Source organism: Podarcis liolepis (genome assembly GCF_965112155.1).
Source record: "Podarcis liolepis genome assembly, chromosome: 14".
In the NCBI taxonomy this organism is placed as follows: domain Eukaryota; kingdom Metazoa; phylum Chordata; class Lepidosauria; order Squamata; family Lacertidae; genus Podarcis; species Podarcis liolepis.
The window spans coordinates 34,506,712-34,534,635 of record NC_139569.1 but is presented as its reverse complement, the minus strand read 5'-3'; the positions used below and the strand labels follow the sequence as shown (position 1 = coordinate 34,534,635).

The 27,924-nt window shown below is 44.7% G+C and overlaps 1 protein-coding gene across 2 annotated transcripts in view; it reads right to left on the bottom strand.

Moving 5' to 3' along the window:
* The window catches only part of AGBL1 (AGBL carboxypeptidase 1), a 402,258-nt gene that overhangs the window by 292,527 nt on the left and 81,807 nt on the right, over positions 1-27,924 (bottom strand). For both annotated transcript variants that reach the window (XM_083475009.1, XM_083475010.1), the window contains exons 8-15: positions 24,267-24,426; positions 22,656-22,729; positions 21,958-22,074; positions 21,259-21,854; positions 20,303-20,386; positions 18,463-18,549; positions 15,505-15,653; positions 6,408-6,495 (exon numbers count right to left, since the gene is read on the bottom strand). In XM_083475009.1, coding sequence (XP_083331135.1) covers positions 6,408-6,495; positions 15,505-15,653; positions 18,463-18,549; positions 20,303-20,386; positions 21,259-21,854; positions 21,958-22,074; positions 22,656-22,729; positions 24,267-24,426 — 1,355 coding nt within the window. The remainder of the gene's footprint in view (positions 1-6,407; positions 6,496-15,504; positions 15,654-18,462; positions 18,550-20,302; positions 20,387-21,258; positions 21,855-21,957; positions 22,075-22,655; positions 22,730-24,266; positions 24,427-27,924) is intronic.

Sequence of the window (27,924 nt, the reverse complement as noted above, 5' to 3'; positions counted from 1 at the left end):
CTAGAACTAAAAAGTTCAGCATCCAATTACCAAGCCCTTGAGCCATCCAGCTTGGCGACAGCTCAGGTGGGGTTAGACAATGAACTGGAAATGAACTGTGGAACGCAATGCCCAGATGTGCCATTGGGAGCCTCACGAGCTGCCGCTGATGCTCCTTAAATAATCAGCTGGAAAGGAACATTATTGCTCTGTGTGTAATAATTGTAAACAGTTGCCAAGACAGCAAACAGTGAAGTAGATCATTTTATAGGGGCTCCCGCAACATTCCCCCCCCCTTCGCTTTCCCACACAGGCACTAGTGTATAACTGTCACTTTGCAGGCAGGCAATAAACCAGAGCAATGGCGTTGGCAAAACCCTTTTTGACAGAAGGTTTTCTAATAATCTCCATAACGTGTTTGGTTTGGGGGTTTTTTAACTCTCTCTCATGGGAAGGGAAATGATGCCAGAGCAGAGACGTGGGCTGCCACATTTGTCTTCTTTGGGAGTGAGTTGTCCCTGCTCCCTGACCGCACACACATACCTCCAGAGGAAGACAAATGTGAGTGGAGTTCGGACAGCGTGTGATCTGCAGACTCGTACATCTCACTTCCCTTTGTCCTTCAGCTCAGAGCAGTCATTCCTGAACTGTGACTAGTTAACAGGAAGAGCGATGCTGCTGTGGCAGATGTTAATTAAACACTCTGCGACTGCAACAGTGCTTGGAATGAACACGTTCAATTTAACGGAGTCAGTTGAATTAGTTCAAAAATCTCTGAACTGCACCTGAAAGAAGCTCCCACAATTGCCAGGTTAAGCGAACATGAATAAAGTTCATTTTGGAGTAGAATTTGGAGTGTATAGGGTTAACCTCCTGAATGTCCTACAGCTGCGGAGGAGCTTCCTACATAAAACAACATGCGGACTTTTCCTTCTTCTCACATGGAAAGCAATCGCTGATCGCTCTGCTGCTGCCTAGCAGGATTTATGCACAGAGGAAACATGCTGGACAGGCAGCAATTCCACATAGAACTTTGCACAATTCCTAATTCATCTTCAAGTTCATTCTCTCTCTCTTTTCCTATCTAGACCCTTTGGGCCTTTAAGCTTAAAAACTGCAATTGTTAGAAAAAACAAATGTTTAAAATTCACATTCTGCTGTGTGTGGGCGTTAATATTCCCTTAGTCTTCTTATGTATATTTTATACACCAGCACAACTTGTAGCATTTTGAAGGCTGAAAAAATATATATTGCCAGGGCCCATTTGGATGACTTCAATTTGAATTGGACATTAATGAAGCTGGCTGGTTTTGTAAAGGCACTGACGTGAACTGCAATCAGTCCACACAGCAATGGTGGGTGGGTTTCAGGGAGAGAGGCATGGAAATCATTTGGCAACTGTACACCACAGTGTTGAGATTCCAGGTTCCCCAGTCTTGAATCTCTTGTGCCACATGTCAAAAGAATTCCAAGAAGCAGGTCACGTCCACTAACGTCCATAGGTTTGTTCTGAGTAGGACTAGCATTGGGGACCATTGAGTGGACTCAGACATATAATTCTCCCTACCGTCTCTCTGTTGCAAATTGAAATTGTAAACTCCTCAGGACTGAGACCTGTCTTCTTATATTTGATAAGGTGTTGTGCATAATGGCTGGGTGTGTGATGAATAGACAGGTTTGCATCCAATGTAGCACTAAGCTAAAGTCACTTAGTGGTATTTTTTTCCCTTTGGTGAAATGTTGTACAAGAGAATCCATAAGCAGGTGGCTAGTAACTTAGTTGCACAAGAGATTTGCAATCTGTTGTGTACAGTGGTACCTCGGGTTACATACTCTTCAGGTTAAATATGCTTCAGGTTACAGACTCCGCTAACCCAGAAATAGTGCCTCAGGTTAAGAACTTTGCTTCAGGATGAGAACAGAAACCGTGCTCCAGCGGCACAGCAGCAGCGGGAGGCCCCATTAGCTAAGTGGTGCTTCAGGTTAAGAACAGTTTCAGGTTAAGAACGGACCTCCAGAACGAATTAAGTACTTAACCTGAGGTACCACTGTAATGAGTTTCTACTAGTGCAGCTATTGCATAGGATTCCTCTGTTGTGCAGCGTTAACGTTCTCACACCCACTAGCACAAGAGTGGACAGGGAATGCTGTAAACAATCCGTAATTACTGTAGCTACTAAAGTTAACTTGTATGTCTATGGGTGTGCCTGTATGTTTGCAAGCACTGTTATCATTCTACTTCCATAAAGTTATTCATTTGCTGTTTGGAAGTGCATTTCTAAAGCACAGTAGGGTCCTGATCTCTCTCCCTGCACCAGAGAACATGGAACATGTTGTGGACAACTTTGTTACACAACGGATCGTGCAAACCTGTTTCACAACGAGTTCCGCCAGCACAACTGTTGCATTGGGCTTCCTCTGTTGTGTGACATTAAAACACACATGTCCACTAGCACAAGAGAGCTTTGGATGCAGCCCAGTGCATCCAATAATGAACAAAGGAGGGCTTCCACCTTGGACAGTACCTAACATTTGCACTCAAATTGTGTGTGAGTGTTGGGCAGGGGCAGAGGGAGTGGGGTTCAGGAACTATGCCAAATCTTGTTTTAAATGCACTCTCTGTATTGCAAAAACCCACATTCCCCAGGCCTATTTGCATTCCTGGATGAGTTTCAAAGTAGTTTCTGGTCCTTCAGCTGTTCATAATAATAATAACAACATGTATATAGAGTGTTAGAGTATTTGCAGTGCTTTGCATTCATTAGAACAGTAATCTTCAGAACAGTCCTGTCATATCAGTAGGTCAGTATTACTTTTCCTGCTTGTTACAGATGTGTAGAGGGCGAGGAAAAGCTGATAGATGGTATTCTCCCAAGGCCATCACTGGCAGAGGGATTCCCCAGGTCACATCTAGCATAGGAAGTTGCCTTCAACTGAGTCAAACCATTGGCTCCATCTTGCTCAGCACTGCCTACACTGACAGGCAGAGGCTCTCTGGGGTTTCAGGCAAGGGTCTTTCACAGCCCTACAGTGGTTGAACCTGGAGCGCCTGCATGCAAAGCAGATGCTGTACCATTGAGCCATAGGCATTTCCTGCATTGCCTGAAGTTAATTTGCCAAGGCTGAGCTAAACATTCAGTTTCAATTTTGGAACTAGGGCTGGCGCAGGAGCTGCCAGAAGCTTTGAACCCATCCACTACCTCCAATTGCCCTTCTTCACTGCCAGTTGTTTTGCAGTGTGTTCCTTGCAGCTGCTGCCATTGTTGGTTTTTGTCCTACAATTCCTTTCTGAATGATGCTGAAAGGCGTTCTGAATGATGCATAGTTCAAAGCAGAATTGATGGGAAAAGAGAAATGGTGGGGACCAACCAGCAGAAAGAGCACCACCATTGATAAGTTCACCTCTAGGCCCGTTTTTATTTTCATTGCTGCCCATAAGGGCTATTCATCAGTATTAAAATTATATCAAACAATACCAAAACTGGTACCACAGCTGCACCCGAATTTCACAGATGGGAAAATGGGAGCCCATCCCACGGTGTATTCTCCCAGGTCGGACTGGTGAGGCTTGAAAGATAGAACACCTTTAGGAATTTTATCAGAAAAAGTCATTTCTGAGAAATTTCAGCCTACCAATTATCTAAAGAAAATTGATGATGTGTGAACTGGGAAATCAGATTAGATTAGAAGAATCCAGGCAGACGTTGGGGGCAACAGTGATCCTAGACAGATATATGGGTGGATAGGAATCAGATGACAGAGATGAAGAATGAAACCTTTCCAGAGCACATCAACATAAAATTCAGCACATTTCATATTCTGGGGGAACAAGCGGGGGCGGGGGGGAGAGAGAGAAAGAACAAGCCAGTCCTATCCCATCATCTGTAGCCTATCCCTTTCCAGATTATGATTAAGAACTTAATTGCACTTTCACAGTTTAATCGTACCAGTCAGCTGCTATTTAATCACTGCACAATAACGGCCTTGTTAATGACATTAGGGCCCATTATGACTGTAATCAGCCTATAAGCCTTGCATCCCCTACATCTGCTTGCGCCCAAGTCTGCCAGCACTCAGGAAAGTCGTTCATGCCAGGAGAAAGCAGGAGGGAGGGAGGACATGCAAGGAGGGGAAAGGGGGCCATTGATCTGGCTGGAAAGTGGAGCGAGGTTGCTAGATCAGGATGGAAAGGGAGGAGGAGGAGGAGAATAAGGAACAGAGTGTCATGCAGTGAGAATCTCCTGTTAAAAGCTAGCTTGCAACAATGGCCTAAGAGGTGCTCTAAAAATCATAAGGAGTAAAGAAGTGGGTGCCCACCACCTAAAATCAACTAATTGAAATTGCTTCAGAATATCAACAGCAGAAGGAAGAGAGAACATTGTTTCCCAAGGCAGCTAAGGGATCAAGGTTTTTCTTTTCTTTTCTTACATTATGGAGTACTGCCCCCTCTCTTTTTTGCTGCTCATGGCAGCCATTTTGTGCGGGCACCCACAGCCCTTGAGTGGGATTTCTTTCAGAGAGGCAAAATAGTACATTATTTTCAAGGTGGGGAGCTTTTCATTATAGTGGGGATAGAGAACATCAGACCCCAGGAGCTAAAGCCAACCATCAAGCCCTATCTGTCTGGCCCTCAGAACTCTCCTCAGAACATACCCCTCATTGGCCCTACTTCACACACTCCTTAGGAGTCTTGGCCTGGCTGGAATTTGTCCTTGAATGCCATCTGCTGGCTGGCTGAGAGGGGTGTGTGAGTGTATGCAGAAACTAGCCTACTGTACAAAGGGGAAATTCTCATTTGTTGCTCCACCCACTTTTGCCTTTGGTCATGCCCACCAATGGCATGTGCCACCCACCCAAAAAGGTTGCACAGGAAGGAATGCAGCCCTTGATCTGAAAAATGCTCCCCCACCTTGCATTACAACAACAATGGTTTCCCCCTCCTTTTTTTGTTTTGATTAAAACGCTTGTTTACTCCTGCCATAAACAACAGTAGTAGAGTCACTACCAGTGGTCACCCATTCCAACACCATGACCAACCCTCAATGCTGGGGCACACATGTGTCTGTATTTGTGTGTTTAGGGAGTAGCAGCATTCATTGGGGTTCCATCCTACTGATAGCAAATCTACCACTTTCATTTCTTTGTTTGGAAGGGGGGGAAAACAAGTCTATCCCACCCATCATTGTTGCCAAGGCAACATTATACGAGAAGTAAAACAAGCTTTCAAAAAGCATCGGGTGGGGGGGGGGAGAGAAACTGCTCCTGATACTAAAAACACATAGAATTTTCACACCTACACAAATGAAAGTTGCAAGGGGTTTTGAAGGAGGAGGGCTGTCCTCAACCCCAACATGTAGGTCAAATGTTTCTATTGGAGAAAATGTCACTCAGGATTCACGCTTAAAGGTAAAGGTAAAGGGACTCCTGGCCATTAAGTCCAGTCGTGACCGCCTCTAGGGTTGCAGCGCTCATCTCGCTTTATTGGCCGAGGGAGCCAGTGTTCAGCTTCCGGGTCATGTGGCCAGCATGACTAAGCTGCTTCTGGTGAACCAGAGCAGCACACGGAAACACCATTTACCATTCCGCCAGAGCGGTACCTATTTATCTACTTGCACTTTCACGTGCTTTTGAACTGCTAGGTTGGCAGGAGCTGGGACAGAGCAATGGGAACTCACCCCATCGTGGGGATTCGAACCGCCGACCTTCTGATTGGTAAGTCCTAGGCTCTGTGGTTTAACCCACAGCGCCTCCCGCATCATGCTTACGGAATTAAAATTGGAAACGTGGACAAAGCCCTCATGAAAATTCACCTGCATTTTAGTGCACATTTCTCCTAATATTTTGCCTAACATACACATCTTTGCAAAGCACTTCCCCTAATATAATGCATTTTTGTATACTATTTACACAAATATATACAACCCACTCACCCCCTGCTCACTTTACCCCAGCATATGCATTCTTGCACGCAGCAAGAGAACTGCTCTGCAAAATTTGGAGAAGTGTGAATTTTAAATAATGGCTGGGTTTGAGTTCGAGTATTATGTATTACATACATTCAGCATTAAATGAGAGCTGAAATGAATTTTTCCCCCATTCCTATCTGTATGCATGTATTTAAAACTAATAACTATTTTTAAAAAGCAAAACACTAACTTGTGTGGCTAGTAGGTGACTGTAGTTGCATCCATTGCAAATGGTTGCCCACAAAGAGAAAGAAACCTTCAGACTGAAAAATGTTCTCCCCACCACTGCCCTAGAAAAAACAACAATGATGTTTTTGATCTCCATCATTTTGTAGCCCCTGTGATCTGCATTTACAGGGTGAAGTAGAATTGGTAGTGCAAAGTTAATGGGGTAATAATGACTAGCAGGAGAGGAAGGAAAGCCCAAGCAACATTCTGGAAAAGGAGGTGGAGTACACTTACTTGTAATAACAGATATCATAGCCCACCCGAATCCAGTGAGGTCTGCCCTGGAGAGCTTCCTTCACTGAGTACATGACCGGTTGCATGCCTACACAAAACAAAGGCAGTTTTTAAAAAAGCGATATGATGTCCTCTGCAACTGCAAAACAGCTGTTTTACCCAGGACATTTCTTAGGTGAAGACAGACACTTTTCAGGTGAAGACAGACATAATATTTTCAGTGCAGTGAGGTTGCTCTGAAAGCAGTTCTGCACATACTTTTCTCTCCAGAATTGAGCACTGAAGGGCAGGGGAACTCATTGGTTCTGCAAGTTTGAGGCAGAAACAAGCTGTGCATGGCAGTAATCAGTTTCTTGCTGTGCGCAGCATAACGTCACCAAGAAACTTTCCCTGACCCAAAACAATGGTGCAGATTTGCATATCCCTGTCCTGTTCTTCATTAATAGAAGGGGTGTCCTCATGTTGCATTCGACTGTACAGGCTTGCACAAATGAACATGTTGCGCTATTTCACACCAATACCTGATAATGTTTAAAGACAGCTTGTGACAAATCAATGGGGATATGCAAAAGTTCATGCAGTGGCTTTAAAAAAATGTAGCTCTTTTAAACCAGACTTTCCAACTGAAACTTTGGGCAAGGGGCAAAATGGATGGCAACAGTGGACTAGATGCCCCTTATGATCCCTTCCAACTCTACAATTCTAAGATCTGATACTGTCATTTCAACCATGAAGGCAGGAGGAAGTTGGAATTGTCTCATGGATGAGGGGCATGTGTTGTGAATTCCGATTATATATTTAGTCTGTCTTCACGATATTCCCCACCCCATCCCACACTCATCCCACAACAAAAAGGTAAAGGTAAAGTTAAGTCCAGTCGCAGACGACTCTGGGGTTGCGGCGCTCATCTCGCTTTACAGGCTGAGGGAGCTGGCGTTTGTCCGCAGACAGTTTTTCTGGGTCATGTGGCCAGCATGACTAAGCCACTTCTGGCGCAATGGAACACTAAAACTAGAGCAGCGCATGGAAATGCCATTTACCTTCCCACTGGAGCGGTACCTATTTATCTACTTGCACTTTTTGGTGTGCTTTCGAACTGCAAGGTTGGCAGGAGCTGGGACCAAGCAACGGGAGCTCATCCCGTCTCAGGGATTCGAACTGCGGACCTTCTGATTGGCAAGCCCTAGGCTCTGTGGTTTAACCCACAGTGCCACCCGTGTCCCCACAGGGCTTAGATCCGTGGCCCCTCATGGCTATTTGAAAGCCCTTATTCACTCATATGTCTGGGTTTTGAGATCTTCTGGGGAGGCCCTTCTCTTGGTCCTACTACAAGCATTCTTGGTGGGGAGGCAGGAAAGGGCCTTCTTAGTGGTTGCTCCCAGACTCTGGAACTTCCTCCCTGGAGAAACTAGACTAGTTCCCTCTTTGTTCTCCTTCCTCCAACAGATGAAAACTCCCGTCACGGAGATTCGAACTGCCAACCTTCTGATCAGCAAGCCCCAAAGGTTCAGTGGTTTAGCCACTGCCAATTCTCTGCTTAGTTTTCATTAAGGCAAATACATGTCAAGAAGCCCTTAACTTCTTTGCTTTTAAGAGAATGCCTTTTAATCAAGATCATCAGGTGACAGATCCGGAGAACATAGCAAACATTTCTCCAGGGCAATAGATGGAACGTATCCAAACTACAGACACAAATCTCATTTAACAGTGACTCTTTGGTAAATGGGAGAGATGGGGGTGGGCAAGGTTGAGATCTCTAGAAGAGAATTCTCAATGCTCTCACCATTACAATTCCTGGGATTCTTTGGAGGAGACCATGGGAATTAAACATTTTTTAAATGGGGGGGCATGCCTTGTCATTGAGCAAAATGGAGGCCTAACTCTGCATCTCTGCCTGGAATCAAAACTAGTCAAACGGCATAGAAAAACATTTTTGAAGAAATAATATTATAAATTTGAGGGGTATAACATCAAGACCATTGTGGAATGCAGCAAAATTGGCGGAAATGCAGGACGTGTCTGAAAGTCAGCCAAATGAATCAGCCCTGTCAGATTCCGACAGTGATCTTAACATGGCACTTAATGACAGTAAGGCCTGCAAGGGAGGGAAAATAGTGAAACAAAAACATAGCCAGAATCAGATGATTGTACATGCAGGTCTCGCTCTCCAAACACAATGTGTTCTCAGGAAATTGTTTATTAGGAAAACATTCACATAATGAGTTGACAATTTCTATTTATTCCTATGGGGAAATTTCTGGTATGTAGGGTATGCATTTTTGTGTTTTTATATTGTAAACCACCCTAGGATCCTTGGATGAAGGATAATACAGGAAAAATATATTATAATAATAATACTGTAATAATAACAGCAGCAGCAACAACAACACCAATTCCTATTCTTATTCCAAGGACTTCTCACAGGACTATCAATGAAACAATTAAAAAAATGGCAAGACCTTTTGGAATTCTTTAGTAATATACGCAATTGGAACAGAATTAGCAATAAAGTGATTTGTCAGCATAAACTGAGAAGAGAACTGAGCTTCCCTCCTTTTTTGTCATTTGAAACAACTTAGTGCTTTTTTCTGGGGGTATTCAAGGGTACGCAGTACCTGAACTGTTTTTTCTAGAAGAAGAGCACTGGTTAAAAGTGTGGACTTACTATAACAACTTCATGGTGAGTACCAGCACCCTTTTGTCTAGAAGAAAAGCACTGACAACTTTTATGCATAATCTGTGTGGATTTCTCAATCCCTTGGAAAGGTACTGAACTGTCTATGGATTCGTCTTGACTGATGGCATTTCAAAGTTCAAGAGCAGGCATAGGCAAACTTGGCCCTCCAGATGTTTGGGGACTACAACTCCTATCATCCCTGACCACTGGTCCTGTTAGCTAGGGATGATGGGAGTTGTAGTCCCAAAACCTCTGGAGGGCTGAGTTGGCCTATGCCCGTTCAAGAGTTTTGACTCTTGTTAACCCATTTTTTAAGGCTACGATTCAGGTTTGCAGGTGTTGGGCTAAAAACTTAACACCATATAATTCCCCCTTAATGCTCATTTTGGAACATGCAGACTTTAGGTGTGTGGATAAATATTGCCAATTGCATCCTGGGAATCAAAAGGAGTTTATAGAGTATGTGACCTTTTTAAGAATGGTAAGCCCCTTTCAGAGACAGAACTGCTCCAAATATTAGATGACATTCACCCAGCCTGGTTTCTAGTATTGCAAGTAAGATCATTTGCATGCCACCAACTAAGAATTGGGAAAGACGGATGTCCTTTGACTTGGTTTGAAAATTTAATTTTACAGGGTAGATCAGGTTCCAAAGGAATGATATATTATATTTGCAAAGCTCTTTTTACTGAATGGACAGGTAGCTTTTTTAGTCCTAAAAGTGTGTGGGGAAACAGATCTAGGGAAAGAATTAACAGATGAAGCTTAGAATGATATAAGGGGCAAAACACCATTCAAATCTATGTCAGCTAAAATACAGGCCCCATTTAAGGTTGTCCATAGGTGACACTGGATCCCTGTAAAACTTAACAGAGTCAACCCAAGCATCTCACAGGATTGTTGGTGAGGCTGTAGGAGGAATGGAGATTTATTCCATCTTTGGCAGGAATGTCATTTTGTGATGTTTTGCAGAAAAAAAATCAATTACATATCTTTCCTCCTGATCCAGCATGAGAATCATTTATTAATGAGTCAAACTTCTCATGGCTTTCAAATAATTCACTGAGAATTAGTAGCCTTGCTGTTTACTGCAGCAGGAATGGAAAGATCATGTCATTGGAAGATGACTGGAGTCCACTATGCAAGAGAGAATATGGGGCGTAGTGTTATCAGAGCAATTGGTCTATCACAAATGAGTGGTTACTGGCATTACCCAAAAAGATCAATTTGACATAATACAGAGGCCCTTTATCTGATATGTCAACAAAGATGGACACTTGATGCAACCTCCATCAAGCCAGATATGAATGTGGTGGAGTTATATTCAAAGGACTGATACAGCTTAAGGATATTGGTTTACTTTGTGATAATTTCCTCATTGTACCTTTTGCTGTTACAAGTACTGTGTCCTTGTACCTTGTCACTTGTGAAAAAATTCTATATATATATATATATATATATATATATATATATGCAGGTTTTGGTGTCCTCGGGTGTCTTCCCGTGTAAAAGTTGGGGTGTCTAGGCGACGTTTCGACGAGGTCTCACTCGTCATCTTCAGGCTGGTGCTTTCGGCTTCTTGTTACTGGAACAGAGCAGGATCTCAGTGTTTGAGTTCCTATAAATACTGTTGAGGGGGTGTGGTGTATAGCCTCCAATGTTCTGGGCAGAGAGGAAGTTCCCAGGCTAGTGTGCCTTTTCTTCTTTTGTTCCTTAATCACTTGAGGGATATCTTGAGTGATTTCTTGGGTGATATTCTGAGTACCACTTAGGTGGGTCATTAGGTGTGGATTAGTTGCTAAAGCCTTCGTGTCTTGACATCTTGAGCTTTGTGAAGAGTTTTTCTGAGAAGATGGCTGTACTGCACTTAGTTGTGCTCTGGCTTGGCTTCGTGTATAGGGGCGAGCTGTGGTTTTGTGTCCTGTGCCAGCCAGATCTGTGTAGGGATTGCAGGGGGGTGCAGCATCCGGAGGTGCCACCATGGTTTGGCTACTGGATGGTGTCTGTAATTTCTCTGTGGAGAGGGTCTGGGTTTGGGTCTGGTGTGGTTGATTGGTGATGGCGTTCTGTGTGCCTCTGGATCTGGTGTCGGTTTTTGTGGGGAGGGCTAATTTCCAGATGTCTGGCAGGCGGGATGTGTCGTCACGCTTGTTCATGTTGTGAGGGTGTTTCTCTATCTCGATGGCTTCCATGATTATTCTCTTGTGGTGATGTTCCATGTTAAAGAGCAATTTGGAATCTGCAAAATTAATTTCGTGTCCTGTTTCTTTCATGTGTTGGAAAAGAGAGGAAGTTTTTTCTACGAAATCTACGAAAGCATATATATATATATATATATAAATAGGGGGACGCGGGTGGCGCTGTGGGTAAAACCTCAGCACCTAGGGCTTGCCGATCGCATGGTCGGCAGTTCGAATCCCTGCGGTGGGGTGAGCTCCCGTCTTTCAGTCCCAGCTCCTGCCCGCCTAGCAGTTCGAAAGCACCCCTAAGTGCAAGTAGATAAATAGGTACCGCTTTATAGCGGGAAGGTAAACGGCGTTTCCATGTGCTGCGCTGGTGCCGGCTCACCAGAGCAGCTTCGTCACGCTGGCCACATGTCTCCGGACAGCGCTGGCCCCCGGCCTCTTAAGTGAGATGGGCGCACAACCCTAGAGTCGGACACGACTGGCCCGTATGGGCAGGGGTACCTTTACCTTTATATTAAAAAATAAACCAATATAGTTCTATAATGTAGATAAGCTCTATAAAACAATGGGCACTGCAATTCCAGAATGCCCCTTATCACTCAAGTTTCCAAGAACATTAAAAAAAAAATCTCAGGCAGATTTTTTTAAAGGAATTTCAAACTGATATACTGTATAGTCCAGCTCTACTGACAAAATATTACAAGTGAGAGTTCTTTTGATGATTAAGGAAAAGAGGGAGAGGTGAAGCAGTCAAGCATACAGATCTGTACACCAGAAACATGAAAGCTACTCTTATTTCCTTGCAGACCCAGTCCTTCTGGACCCAGGAGGATGGACTAGGAGTGAATAACCTTTTCAGCATTAAGCTTTACTGTGTATTTTGCCTTCACCGTCGCCTCCAACTTCCGCTCATCTTGTCTACCCTTTTTGAAAACATAGACTGCAAGCAGTAGCAGAGCTTCATGCTCTGTCACCGGGGGGCGAGGAGCAGGCATGGGTGTGGTTGGTGCTCGTCCCAGGGGCATGGCATGGCACGCTGCCCACAGGAGGCCCCTTTAAAGGCCAGAAGGCAAGATATAAATAATTTTATAAATAAATAACAATAACACATTTTTCAAAAAGAGCCTTCAAAACCCACAGAAATGTGGCAGATTTGGTGTCAAATTAGCTCCATGCAGGATTGGTGGTGGGCATCGTATAAATATCACTGATGACGTTAAGAGGCTGATTCAGCAGATGCTGTTGACCGAAAGGACTGACCCACACACATAAACACACACACATACAGTGGTACCTCGGGTTACATACACTTCAGGTTACAGACTCCGCTAACCCAGAAATAGTATCTTGGGTTAAGAACTTTGCTTCAGGATGAGAACAGAAATCGTGCTCCGGCAGCACGGCAGCAGCAGGAGGCCCCATTAGCTAAAGTGGTGCTTCAGGTTAAGAACAGTTTCAGGTTCAGACCAGATCTCCGGAACGAATTAAGTACTTAACCCGAGGTACCACTGTATCTCAGTGCATCACTAAAGCTTTGCGGCTTGTTGCTACACATCCATGAGCTCCTACCATTAAAAAGCCCTTTGCAGATTGAACACTAAACCAGGAAGATCTAGCTTCCTGTTCCTCCTCTGGCAGAGGCACAAGGAAGGGATCAGAAGTATCCACTTTCATTTGTTGCTTTGCCTGAAGTGGGAAATGCAGTTAGCATTGACCATGGTTTATCCAAAAAAATTAGGATAAGAAACCACAGTTTTATCCTGGCCTGTTAGGACAAACCACAATGAAAACAAAGCACATTTAACCAGTCCTGGTTAGCTGAACATGATATCCGTGTGGCTGTGATGGAGGATGAAAGGGCAGAAAGGAGTGCCCAAGCCTAAGGGCTTGCTCGTGTCACACTAAAGTATGGTTTAGTGCTAAATTCAACCTACCCATGGCGTTTGATCTGGGGCAGCTGTTTTATGGGAGCAATGTTTAATGTTTAATGCGAGCGGTGGGGTGAGCTCCCGTTGCTTGGTCCTTGCTCCTGCCAACCTAGCAGTTTGAAAGCACGTCAAAGTACAAGTAGATAAATAGGTACCACTCCAGCGGGAAGGTAAACAGTGTTTATACATAGTCAAAATAAAAAATTCCTTCCAGTAGCACCTTAAAGACCAACTAAGTTAGTTCTTGGTATGAGCTTTCGTGTTTATACATGTACATCGATGCTTGAATCCTGTTCAAGCATGGAGGGCTCTGTCCACTTGACCAGGAGCCCAATTCCCAAACATGTGTTTGGACCCTGCTGTGATTACACAGTTGTGCCTTAAGTTGCTCCATCTACATGTTCAACTGGGGTATAGTGTGAGGCATGGAGAAGAGCATGTGTAGAAACTATGCTTTTTTCCTAGAAAAGTAGGTGCCATGAAGTTGCTACAGTAAGTGTCACACTTTTTAACAACAAAAAAGAGGTGCTGGTACTACATACCCTTGAGTACCCCCTGAAAAAAGCACTGGTAGAAACTGACTCTTCCCATGGGTGGAATGTAGCCTATTGTTCAAAGGCAAGAGGCATACTCATTCCTGTAGGTCACATTGATATTCTACATTAAAAACACATTTACAGTGTATGGTTTGCCCCCAGTATTAATGGGAAGTTTGGTTTGTTAAGGGGGCTGGGAACCATGGCTCCATGTGGGGGAAACTACAGTTCGGGGGGGTATGCTTTAAATGTATGGTGTGTGGATGTGTTCTGAAGTAATGGATGTGTCTGTTTTACCTGCTGACTTTGGGCCCTAGAAGTTCCCATGCAATAATGCAACCCTCAGGCTGAAGAGGGTTCCACACCCCTTACCTTAAGTAATCACCCCCTCACTGCCAACATACTCTCTCACTTTCCCCTTTCAAAAGCAAGAGTGGCGGGAACTGTGATGAGAGGCAAAATGAGGGTTCCCCCCCAAACCTCAATCTCTCCCTCCCCTCCACCATTACCCAGCATTAGAAATGCTGGTACTGATGGATTCTAGGGTGGTAATTCCTCAAACAAACTACAAAACCCACAATCCAAAACCATGCCACATCATCCTCTTACTCTAGGCCAGGCATAGGCAGACTTGGCCCTCCAGATGTTTTGGGACTACAACTCCCATCATCCCTGACCACTGGTCCTGTTAGCTAGGGGTGATGGGAGTTGTAGTCCCAAAACATCTGGAGGGTCGAGTTGGTCTATGCCTGCTCTAGGCCAAGTAGAAGCTATCAAGAAGTTATGCAGCCCTCCTTTTGATGCTTCCCCACCACTACTGATATCTCAATTGTAGCCTCCTCTGGGCAGGGATTAATCTGTTTTGCTGATGTTTCTTTGCAAAGCACCAAGCGTAAAGAGGACAATTCATAAATGATAAATAACCAATTATCCCTACGCTAGTCAAATAACATCCTCCATAACTCATCTGCCTGCATCTTTCATCTTCAGTTACAAATAGTTGTTTAGTTGCAAATCTCCACATTAGCAGATTTATGTTCTCACTTTCTTCCCCAGTGCTTTGCTGGTAAGAGAAGAGAGTGAGAGATCATTCTTTTGATAGGCTATGGCATTGTCCACCTTGGCTGATTTCAAGGCAATGGCCAGTCACCCAAAAAGGAGCTCGGCAGCTCATTTGAAAAACAAATCATGTGGCCAAGAAGTGAAAGTCAAATGGAGCAAAAACTGGTATGGAACTGGTGAGAGGTGTGAAAAGACATCAAGGTTTACATAGTTTGGGCACTTGAGAGAGAAACCCACTGCCTTTTCTCACATCAAGAGTTGGCCTTGTACATCAGGACTGGAGAACCTTTTTCAGCCTGGAGGCTGCATTCCTTTAGAACTCTTCACATGCCAGTGGTGGGCGTGGCCAGATACAAGAGTGGGTGGAGCCATGAGTGCAAATTTAAGTCATATCTAACCCTTGGTAGGAACAAGTTGCAGCAAGCTTCAGGTCTCTGTGCTCCTCTTGGAATAGATTCTGACATTAATCTTAACCATGGCTTGTTTGAAACAAACCATGGGTTGTGAAGTTGGCTTGTTTCAATGGACAGTAGTTAAGATTAACCACAGTTTAGGGCTTCTGCTTCAGTCATGCGCCACTGTACCTGGAGAAAGAGGGTGACCTGGGAAGAGTTCCAACGGCCAAATACATTTGGCCCCTGGGCATAAGTTTCCCTACCCCTGGTGTACATGGATGTACCTTCCCTCCATTGTCACAAGCACTCTTACCAAAATTAAACTGGCTGTTAGACTTCTCACAGTTGATGACGTTGAAGCGATAGGGTGTAGCTGACTTCATGGCACTGACCTCAAAGTAGAACCACTGGTGATGCTGGCAGCTGTTGACATCAGGGTTGAGGATCAAGTCGTACTCAAACCTGGATCATGAGCCACAAAAAGCGCAGCATTAAGAACCAAACAGACAAGTGATGCATTCAGCATTATGGGGCTCTAAGAAGCAGAACACATTAAGTCTTCACAAGCAAACCCAGCCAAGTCAATAGTTGAGGTATGCAATGTATCAAGGTGAGCCACTGAACTAGGACTGCAGTAAAGAAAGGGACCACCTTGGCTTGGAATCCTGGAAGATCTGCTCCCTGCCTTGCAGGCATTTCCCGCCTTGCTTGGGAGGGTGGGACTCTGAGTGCCTTGCTCTTTGCTGGACCCCAAGCTATGACTTGTGGATTTCTTAGGGAACCTAACGGGGAGGCAAGATCTGTGAAGTGCTAATGCTGTCCGCGCCTCTGTTCTATGCTCAGGTTGTACATAAAACTTTATGTCCTGAAGACACCATAGTCTTCACTGATCTTCATTGCAAGGAAACTAAACTCTGGATAAGCTTAGGCATCTTTCTCATCATTTGGAGATTTGGCTGCCAGCAAGAATATTTTGCTTTTCTACTCCTATATTTTCTCCTTTGCTGCCAGTTCTGGTGAACACACATAGCAGCAGCAGTGTGCCAGTTAGCCGGTACACATTTTCATTTTCCCTGTCTTCTCAAAATATTGTTTGTTGATGGCGGCTTAATTGATGTAAACATAATAGGTCTTCTTCATTTCCTTTCATATGCTTTAAAGTTAATTTTACAGATGAATAATATGCATGCATACATGAGTAATGTCTCTCTCTCTCTTTTCTTTTTTTGGTAATGTCTGTTCCTTTAAGCACAACTTACTTTTAAAAAATAATCTTTATTTGTAATGTCAGTTTGCCTCATGGAATGTAGAGCTATGTGATCAGTGTTCACCCAAGCTAATAACTTAATTTTCAACAAGTGAAAATAAAACTCATGGCCTCCCCCCACCCCAACTCCTTAACTACAGGCGTGGGTGCCAGTCTGCTTATTGCATGTGAAACAGAGAATTACATTATGGATGTTCTTCATACCATATTCCTTTCACATTTCTCAGGGCAGTAGTGACCGGTCCCAATTTGGATTGGTACAATTGAAGGTAGGGAGGCCAACACTAGGTGGCGCCAAGTAAGGGCTCATCAACATATATTTCCCGTTGTGCTGCAATTCCTTCCCTTCGGTCCATGACTTCTAGGCACAGGTCTGAGACACTGTTTTGTTTTGTCCCACAGCTTGCCCTGGGAAAACCTGCTGTTTACCACTGAATCAGAACGAGCGTCAATTCACAGAAAACCCGGTTGGCATTTGCTCTGATTCAGCAGTATACAGCAGATTTTCCCAGGAAAAGCGGTGCGACAAAAGAAAAAACCTCCCTGACCTGGGCCTAGAAGTCACAAAGCAAGTGGAAATGTGGAGGAGTCCTAATTGTAGTTCTGCTCCCATCTTCTTCGCTACAAGGGCAATGCTGAGAATAAGAAGGGGGAATCCTGGAGGATAAGACTGGCTTTAAAAAGAGAGTTGCACAAATTCATGGAGGATAAGGCTATTGGTGGCTACCAGCCATGATGGCTATGTTCTGCATCCACAGTCAGAGGCAGTGGGCTTCCGAATACCATTTGCTAGAAACCACAGTAGCGGAGAGTGCTCTTGTGCTTGGGTGCTGCTTCACGGTTTCTACAGGCATCTGGAACAGGATGCTGGAATCAATGCACCTGACCCAGCAGCCTCTTCTTACGTTTTTAAGCTGGTAACCAGTAGGACCTCCTGGGCTGGTTGTAAGAAGGCAGGCGAGTACAGTCTGGTTCAGGGCAGATTCAGATTGGTGGGGCAGTGCCCCATGCACTCAAATGGACCAACTTCCATTGGGACGTAGGTAGCCAATGTGGTGACTGTCAGTTTTTTCTAAACTACTACTCATATCATCCCTTCCAATTGTCCAAGTTAGCCGGGGATGGTGAGTATTAGAACAACATATAAAGGGCTTGTTGTTGTTGTTGCTGCTGCTGCTGCTGCTGGCATCCATCTGTTTCGGGAGACAATGGAAAATGGCACCATTGGGGGCAAAGTCAAACCATCAGAGAGTTACAGTGCCTGCTGTGGCTGTAGAGACCAATACAGAGGAGACATGTTTTGTTGCAGCTAGGGCAGGTGAAGGCATCCAGTTGTGCTGCTGGAGATACTGTGTTGCATATCCCTGTGTAGCACCTATGTGGCAAACTCCTATCAGTTTCATAGTACAGTGGTACCTTGGTTTGCGAACTTAATCCGTTCCGGAAGTCCGTTCTTAGACCAAAGTGTTCTTAAACTTCCCATAGCAGCGGGGGACTCAATTTACAAATGGAACACACTCAACAGGAAGCGAAACATGTTCTTATTCCAAGGCAAAGTTCATAAACCAAAACACCTACTTCTGGGTTTGCAGCGTTCTTAATCCAAGTTGTTCATAAACTAAGCTGTTCTTAAGCCAAGGTACCATTGTACTTAACTGTTGCAGCTTCAGCGTTGTCTATAGTAACTTGGAATGGCTCTCCTGGATTTCAAACAAGTCCTACCTGGAGATGAATTTGGGACCTTCCATTCGTAATGCAGGTGCTCTACTACTGAGCCATGGCCCTTCCTCAGATGGTGGTGGTAGCACCAGCCAGCAAGCTTGGTCCTCCTACCATACCTTCTACCTTCCAGCTCTACCTGGAGATGCTGAGAATTGAACCTGGGACCTTCTGCATGCAAAGCAGATGCTATACCATTGAGCCACAGCCCTTCCCCATGCAGAAGCATTGCAAGCACATACTGCTATCCCCATCCTTGCTTGTGGGATTATTTCAGCTACTTACTCTCGTATTTGGATAGCCTTGCGTAGGTTTCCAGATTCAAATTTGGAGAAGAACTTCAGGCATTCTGGAGCATCCGAGCTCAAGGAGCTGAAACAAGATTTTCAACAGGGTTATGGAAAGGCTTGATAGCTGAGGAGCAGCAGCTGCTACTCCAGTTCCCTATTAGGGAAATTAAAAGAGGGCAGCTGGGAGCAACAGAAATGCAGCTAGCTGATCATTGTTTGGATCCCCTGTAGGTAGATTAGCTTTCCATCCTCTTGCTTCTGTTTCAACACTGATGGAAGGAGGAGAGGCTCCACGAAACCACTGTAAAGCAAGTACATGATTGTCTAGGAAGTTTCAGCACTGATCGCTCTCCAAACTTCACAAGAAGCTGGCCTGTACCATATAAGACTATTTGACTACTTTAACTATCTTCACAGTCTCAAACAGGGCACATTCATATCAATGGCAGCTGCCCCCTGGAGAGAAATTTTACACTTGGCTCTTGGCTGTATTTTGCCCTTCTTTCAGTGATAAGATGGCTTTGTCAGACACTGGTCTTTTTCTCTGTCACAACTTGGGTTGAAATGGTATTGGCAGGATGAGCAAACAACCTGAGGTGGCACACGAGCTCCCAGCCATTGCTTGGGTGAGGCCGTGCCTAACATCACTCACCTCAGGTTGTCAGAGGGGCCCCAGTCACATGGCCTGCACCACATTCGGCTCTCTCCATTGGTCAACTGTCACAGACATACCTCAGCAAGTATTTTTCAAACACAACATCGAAACTCGAAATGGAAAACTAATATGTGACACAGTGCCATGTGAACCCCACTTATCTTGCTGTAATTCAGTGATGGCCAAACTTGGCCCTCCAGCTGTTTTGGGACTACAATTCTCATCATCCCTGACCACTGGTCCTGTTAGCTAGGGGTGATGGGAGTTGTAGTCCCAAAACAGCTGGAGGGCCAAGTTTGGCCATCACTGCTGTAATCAATAAAGTTATGGCCTGTTTTCACTCCTACACATCTTTTGGGCCACCTGCACACCATACATTTAAAACACGATGATGCCACTTTAAATAGTCATGGCTTTCCCCCAATGAATTATGGGAACTGTAGTTTGTTAAAGGTGCTGAGAGTTGTCAGAAGACCCCTATTCTTCTCTCAACTATACAGTTCCCAGGGAATTAACTGTAAATTCCTCTTCACAGGGAAGCCTAGAAATTGTTCTACCACTGAGCTATGGCTCTTCCCCTTGTAACCAGTGGTTTTACCTACTGATGAATCCTGCTCCCCTGGGAAGCCTGCCTGGTGCCCACTTTGCAATAGCAAACAAATACTTTTTATCCCTTTTAAGCGGCTTTAACTTTTTATACTGGCTGTTAGTCCTTTCTACCCTGTGATCTATTGTTTTACATAGGGGCTGTATTTGTATTTTGCTGTTGCAAGCTGCTTCGGGAATACTGATTAGTACTGAAAGGCAAGATATACATTTCAGAAGTTTCATTTCGGAGAGCAGCTACATCACTGTGAAGCTCATTCCCATGGAGATATGCCAAAGCTCAAGTCTGATTATAGTACAGACATTTGTGTATCTGCTAACTTCTCAAATTCTTTTCATTGGGCTGCTTTTTCAGCATGTGGGGGTCATAGTTTGTGGGGGAATGAATGTCAGTCCTGACCTCCTTTCACATTCCATCTGACTTCCATTAGACATTTCATTCTACATTGGATGTCTTATGCCTAAAAGCATTAGTAGAAAAGAGTCTGGAAATTTAAATAAATGCAATAGTTAGTTGCTTGCCCTTGCTCTAGTTCCCAATGACATCACCCTGATCTAGAAGACAGAAACTTACCTGGAGCTATCCAAGTCAAAGACAACTCGATTGATTATATCAGCTGGCTGGATGACACGACGGATGTCATCAAATATTTTGGCCCTGTGATGAGAAGAACAAGGCCTAAGCCGCTGAGGAAATTATGCACACAGAAGGAAATCTCTCCCCATTTTTACAAATATCACTGAAGCTCCCACCCTCAATTCTTTAAAACAAGCAGAACTTCCACTAAAACATGTAAGTGATCCAGTTCAGGACTTCAGCCAGCCAGCCATGTCCTCTTCCAGGAAACTCCATGACATTTCTTCTCCACCCCAGATTTCCATTCCTCCTCATCCCTTCAACAGACACTCAGCATTATCGGGCTACTGAGCATGCTCAGTTGTAATTGAAGAGACAGGTGGCCCCCTATAGTATGGTTTTCTAAGCAGGTTTTGTTGTTGCTCTTCAGCTAATATTGAGGTCAGTGGAGGCTGGTCGATTAGGCAGGGCACTGCCCCACCAACCTTAGCCTGCCCTTGGCCAGCCATCACCTCCCTGCCTTCTTACTTACAGGCAGTCCAGGGGGGTGGGCAGCTTCCTTTTCCTTAATATCAGTGTTGCCCTTGAAGAACTCAGCAGGAAAGAGGATGGCGGCAAAAGTAGAGGAGGTTGGCTCTACCTATCATTGGCTCTGGCTCAGCCAATCATTGGCTCTGGCTCCACCTAATGACTGAGCTCCCTGCATTCTGCCCCATCAGCATCAATGGGCACCAGCCACCAATGCTTAAGGTACCCCAAGGCACGCTGATAGGAGCCTCTTGTTTCTCCATGGTCACATTTTGACCATGTAACTGTTGGCAGTCATTCCCCAAGTTGGCTGTTAGAGGGAGTGATACCTGACATTGCTCCATCTTATCACACATGACACTGTGCTTGTCTGTGTACCTGTCTTTGTACTGCTCTATCTTTATAACAGAAAGGGGGAGACTTACTTTTGGATGCCATATCTCCTCTGCTGAACAGACTGGCTATAAGGACATGGTTGGTGACCCCAGAAATCTGGGAATGCCAACACTCTGTAGTCTGGAATGGACTGTGTGGAGCCAGCCCTTGCCATGTAGAAGCGGGGGTTGTGAAAAGGGATATTCCCCGGATGTCTCTCCAAAAGCTTTCTCACAACCTCAGAAGCCTCCACTGTCTTTTGGCAACTGGGCCTGCAGGAGTTCATATGCTGAGGCTGAGAAGTTGTTCTGTTCCTCAATATGTCCTTGGGAAGAGTGTGCAGAGTGGTTGCACAGCCTTTGTCTGGGATGCCACCATCTCTGAAGAAACCCTCCAAAGGCTTTGACTCATCACAAGCCACTTTCTCAAGTTCTTGAGATGGATTCTCTTTTTTCACCCAGCTCTGTACTGGAACTCCAGAAGCCCTTTGGGGCAGTTTTCCATCTTCAGTGATTTGGTCCTTTTCTCTGCATCCGGGCTGGTGCTTTGAGGGAGCAGCGTTTGGAATGACGTGGAGGCAGGAGCCCGTCAGGATCCCAGGAACATCCTCAGAGTTTAGCTCATCTTCAGACTCTGATTCCAACTCCTTTACAAGATAATAATAAAAAAAAGATAAAAGGCACTGACATGGCCTCTACCACACAGCAGCCTCTCAGATTTATTCAAAGATTGTAAACCCATCATCTCACCTGAAAGTTGCAGCAAAGTTCTGGACACATGGCCTCATATTGTTTGAGTTCTGATTCAGGCCGGTCAAGATCTGGTTTTGACATGAGCTTCTCAACATCTGTCTCTAAGTCATCATCCTGCAGAATAACAGCCAGGAAGGTAATTGTGAAAGACATCATCTACTGGTACCAGGGTTAGGGAACCTGTGGCTCTCCGAATTATGTTGGATTTTAGCTCCCATTATCCCAGGACATTCTCTCTCCCCCTCCCTCCCACTCCACCCATCTCCGTGGTGGTGCCTCATGTCAGGAATGGTTAATTCTTGGTTGAAGGATTGCTTGGGCTCCCTAAACAAAAATCTCTCTCTCTCTCTCTCTCTCACACACACACACACACACACACACACACACGAACCTCTCCATTTTTGTCAATAGGGAGGTGGGTTTCAAGGCAGCGTACTTGGTGTTCCCCACCTTCACAACAACCTTGTATATGGGTTAAGCAGGGATGGATAGGAGCTGGCCCAAAGTCATCTGGTGAGCTTTATTTGTGGTTGGGTGGGAATTTGAACTCTGGTCTCTCATGTCCTAGTTGAACATTCCAACCACAACACTGGCTGCACCTGTTAAAGTTTCCTCTTCCCACATCTATTAAAGATGTTGTTTATTATTCGATGGATGGACGGTTGGCCTTAAACAGTGTCCAAAAGAATACATACCTCCTCCTTATTCTCCACATCCTCATTCTCTATGTCCTTCTCGATTTCTTCTTCAACATCATATTCACAATCATCTGCAAGAAGATAACAGAGAGTATGAATCATAGAATCATAGAATCATAGAGTTGGAAGAGACCACAAGGGCCATCGAGTCCAACCCCCTGCCAAGCAGGAAACACCATCAGAGTACTCCTGACATATGGTTGTCAAGCCTCTGCTTAAAGACCTCCAAAGAAGGAGACTCCACCACACTCCTTGGCAGCAAATTCCACTGTCGAACAGCTCTTACTGTCACGAAGTTCTTCCTAATGTTTAGGTGGAATCTTCTTTCTTGTAGTTTGGATCCATTGCTCCATGTACGCTTGTCTGGAGCTTGTCTGAGTCATTGAAAAGACTAAGAATCCTACTGATGACCAAACTATCCAAGAGGTTGAGCTCTTTCACATCCAAGGATAAACAGCAGGAAGAATTTCATAGCACATCAACACCTCAGCTGTTTCCTAACATGTAGGAGTTATCTTTTTTTAAATGACCCTTTTAAGCAGGAGAGGGAAACCTGTAGCCCTCCAGATAGCTAGCTTTAAAAGAGGATTAGACTAATTCATGGATGATATGTCCACCAATGGCGACTAGCTATGATGGTTTATGTTCTGCCTCCGTAGCTGGAAGCACTGATGCTTCTGAAAACTGGTTGCTAGAAACCACAGGAAGGAAGAATGCTCCTGTGCTTGAGTCTTGCTGGAGGGTTTCCCACTGATGCAACTGGCCAACCACTGTGGGAACAGGATGCTTGCCTGATCCACCATGCTCTCCTTATGTTCTTAGATGTTCCTGGACCTCAGCTCCTATCACCTCTGGCCATTGGCCTTGCTGGCTGGGGCTGATTGTAACTGGAGTCCAACAACATCTGGAGGGCTGCAGGGGTCATAGGAAGCTTATTTATATGAAGTTGGACCATTGGTCCATCTAGCTCAGTACTGACTACACTGACTGGCAGTAGCTTTCCAGGACTTTTAGGAAGGAGTTTTCTCCAGCCCTACCTGGAGATGCCAGAGATTGAACCTGGGACCTTCTGCATGTGAAGGAGATACTCTACCACTAAATGACAGCAATTCCCCAAAATGAAGCTCCTCCTCATTTTAGTAAGGCTTGCACAACAGAACATCTGGCAGATTTTGTTTCAGCTCACTCCTTCTCTCTTTTTCATCCTACCCTTGCCAGCAGCTCCTCCTTTTCCACTGTTACTCAACCCTAGCACATATGATGATAAAACTTCAGTTCAGTGGCAGCTGGGGCCCCTTGGGACTGATGGAGCAGAGAGCAAGGAGCCCAGCAGTAGGTGGAGCCAGAGCCAATGACATGCAGAACCAACCCATTCTAGTTTTGTCCCCATCCTCCTTCCTGCTAAGTTCTACAAGGACAACACTCAGACTGTTGGGGAGGAAACTGACAAGACAGTGGCACCCCCTGGGCTGGTTGTAAGTTTAAAAAAGCAGGCCAGTAGGAACTGACTGGGAACCAACAGAGGTTGGTGGAGCAGTCCCCCATTCATTCAGTCTTGATTCATTCCTTTCCCCTTCCCAGTTAACACATTGAAGTAATTTACAGTACCTTCAGACTTTGGATGTGAAGGTCCAGTTGCCCCAGGGATGGGAAAGGAATAGGAGCTGCTGAGAGTAGCTGAAGGAAGTGGCGTCTTGGGGTAGGTTTTCCTCAGGATCTGAATCACCGTATTGACTATTGGATCCAGACTCTTGCTGCCCAAGTAGTCCTAGATACCAATGAAGAAACTTTGACAGTTCTTTCCCTGCTGCAATTATTCCTCAAGACGGGGATGAGGCCTCTCAAGTCAATGAATCAAAACCTTCAGACCTTTACAAGTGAGCCTCAGAACTCCTCTGAGTTCACACAACTTTTCAGTTTACACCCCTTATCCCCATGCAACATCCCTCAATGGCCATGCTTTGTGTCCTCCTTTGGCGCTTTTGCCTGACTGGAATGTTTCCGTCAACTGTGATTATGCCTCTCGCTGGTCTGGAATGAGGGTGGAAAGCTCTGACTTTTACCATGCAGAGGTAAGAGTCACACTTTTTGCTCTGCCCACTTCTGCTTCTGGCCCCTCCCACCACTAGCATGCAACCCCACCCCTGGAAGGATGAAAAGAACTCCTCATTCTCTGCTCAAGATTTTTATCCACAAGGATCTCAGCTCAGCTACTCCTGGAGATTTTGCTGCACCACCCTAACAATGTTTATTCAAAAGGATAAGAAATGACAAAGACAGCTCTCTGTGGAAACATATGAGTGGCAGGCGCAGCCCTGACTTCCTGTGTAGGGTTGTTCAAGAATTCTGATGGAAATGGAAACAGGAATTGCCGATTGTAGCTAATTCATCGCGTGCCCAGAACAGAAATCAATCCAGCGAATGCAATTGGTATTTGCTCTTGTTGCTGCTGCTCTCAGTCCAGAAATAATACTTAATTTATTAAGTTTCTTTCCCATTTGCATTGTGTTTCCTTTGTGTTGGAATGGATAGGGTAGAATAACACAAAATAGCAATAGTAATTTACAAAATTAATTATGCAATTTATGCAATTTCACCCACATTGGACAGTGAGATGAATAAAGTGATTTTTGACAGAAGACAAACTGCAGCAGCATGCAGACAGTGCTCCATGCAACTAATACAAGCCAAAACAGGAAACAAGGCCTTTGTACATTCTTATTCCTCACCTGAACACTGATTCGTGCACTTCTGCCAGATCTGGTGGGGAGGCAGGTGCTCCCATGAACCTATGAAACGTCCTTCTGGATCAGGCCATGGTCTGGTTTAATCCAGCATCCTATTCTCATAGTGGCCCTTTTCTGCACTTTTTCCAGATCTACAACTTCCTTTTGCAGGGGGTGGAGGTGGCAGTCAGAACAGTGCAATGTATTCCAAATATGCTCACACTGTGGATGTGCATCAAGTCATTACACTCAACACAGGTGGAAGCACATGTGCCAGGGTTTGCATGAAAGTACACTTGTCAATTTGTACAGCTTCACCATTGAATAGACATGTACACAGAATATACACTCAGTATGCTGATTGTACACTCATTGCATGTAACATGTGAACACGCCTACTGGCAAAATAGCACCATCTGTAAACATCAGATACAGGGTTGGAGTCTACAGGAGGGTTTTTTGATTGTTAGATAGATTTTTTTATCCCATTTCCATTAGTAAAAACTGGCTCTGTTGTCGTTGAAACTGCATTGCTGTCATTATTATTGAACAACTTGATTGGTCAACTTGCTAAATTCAGTGATTACTTCTTTTAACTTCTAAAGCTGTTCAAATCCAGTAGACTGGTCGTTAGCTGGCTTTGATCCCTAGAAACTGCATCTGGCTTTTCTTTTCAAAATAAATTTTGTTATTAGTAAACAAAAATAAAGTAAAGGTAAAGAGCATAAACAAATACTGTTACAGGAGGTTTAAAGCAGCATAAGGTTGCATATTATCATTGAACTTGTTCCAAATCACTGCCTAAAATACCAGTTTTTCCATAAACCTTATAAACTGCTGCTAATATTATAATATCTAAAAAAATTGTGGGGGGGAACATATCTCTGACTGTATCTGAATGGATTGAGAAAATTTGGTCCATAGTAACTATGATTCAGCTAATTTATTATAAAAGAATTCAAACTGCAACTGGCTTTTCATGCATTACCTAAGACTATTTTTCATAGAATCTGCCAGATTTGGTTCTGTGGATGTTTTTCTCTGAACTCAGCTGGAGAAGAGATTCTCTTACACAAATAAGTCAGCACAAGTTGCTTCTGCCCTCTGGGATGGAAGCAGAGCAAGTCCTCAGCATCAGGTAATGCAGTCAGAATGCAAGGATGTCTCTGATTCCACCCCATTATTCTCTTATTTGATTTTGTTGGAATTCTGCCTGGGTCAGAGGAATGTGCCACAGCGTAGGCACCGGCAGATATTCCTGTCGACCTCCCCGCGTCTCCACTCTGCTGATAAGCAGGCGAGGTCCCGGCGATTCATCTCAGATGTGTGAGAGGAACACACCGTTCTTCGTCTCTCCCCTTTGGTGTCCCCCAGGAGGGGAAAGAAGCAGACAGAAAACTATTTACATCCTTTATTTTTGTCTCTCATATCAGTACAGAGAAACATGTCTGCACTCGACAACAGCAAGAAGAAACTCCACCCATGTACTTCCAGTACGGGTCATATGATACACACACTGAGCTAACATCCGGTGCTCAGTACAGAATGAACTGCCCCTTTGTTTCCATGGCAACAGTCACAAACATCCTGTTTGGCTTTCCAGCCACAAGCAGCTGACTGAGCTGCTGGAGCCTTTGCTTGCTGCAGCATTGGTGCTTTATGGTAACAGATTTGCCCTGCACCCCATGATTCCTGAGTGCTAGGTGAATGTTGAGAATGAATTCTGGAATTGGAACACGGGCAGTCTGCATCTAGACATTACAGATGCACTTGTCTTCTTCTTCGTCTTCTTCTACTCGTAGCCGAGTAAGATTGTCTTCCATAAACACGGTTTTAAAAGTGAGTCTGTAAGTGACTGTGGAGGCCAATTCTGGATCCACATGTCCTTCCACAGTGGGAGCATAGGTTTCAAGTGCTGGAGTTGATCAAAGTGAGGGTTTGCCAAGTGTGCCTTCCTCTTAACGCATTTCTCCCTTTCGTCACACTGACCAACACACAGTCTTTGCAGTTAGGCTCTATTCCATTGGCATGAGTAATCACCGGTAGATTCTTATCTGCTGCAGCCTTCATCCACCTTCACAGCCATTGTAACATACTGCTTGTTATCTTCCACTTGTTCTGCTGTTGAGGACTTTTTGGATCATGCTTTGTCTAGCTCCTCCCCTTTGACCTTACCGTCTTGGGTGACCCTGCTGGGAGTACGAGACTCCCGAAAGCTTCACTCACAAGGGTCATAGGAACATGCAAGCCCACTCAGCACAAGGTGATGATCCAGCGAGTGAGAGATACACTTGTGCCCATTGACAAAACACATGCACAATATATGTACAATTGTCTTGAATAACTTTTTCAAGCACCACATCTCAATGGTAGAGTATCTGCTTTGCATGCAGGAGGCTCCAGGTTCAATTTCCAGTACCTCCAGGTAGGGCTGGAAGAGACTCCCGGACTGACCGGTGCAAGTTAGTGTACTGAGTTAGATGGACCAATGGTCTGAACTCAGTATAAGGGCAGAGTCCTATGTCCTATGGCCATCCAAT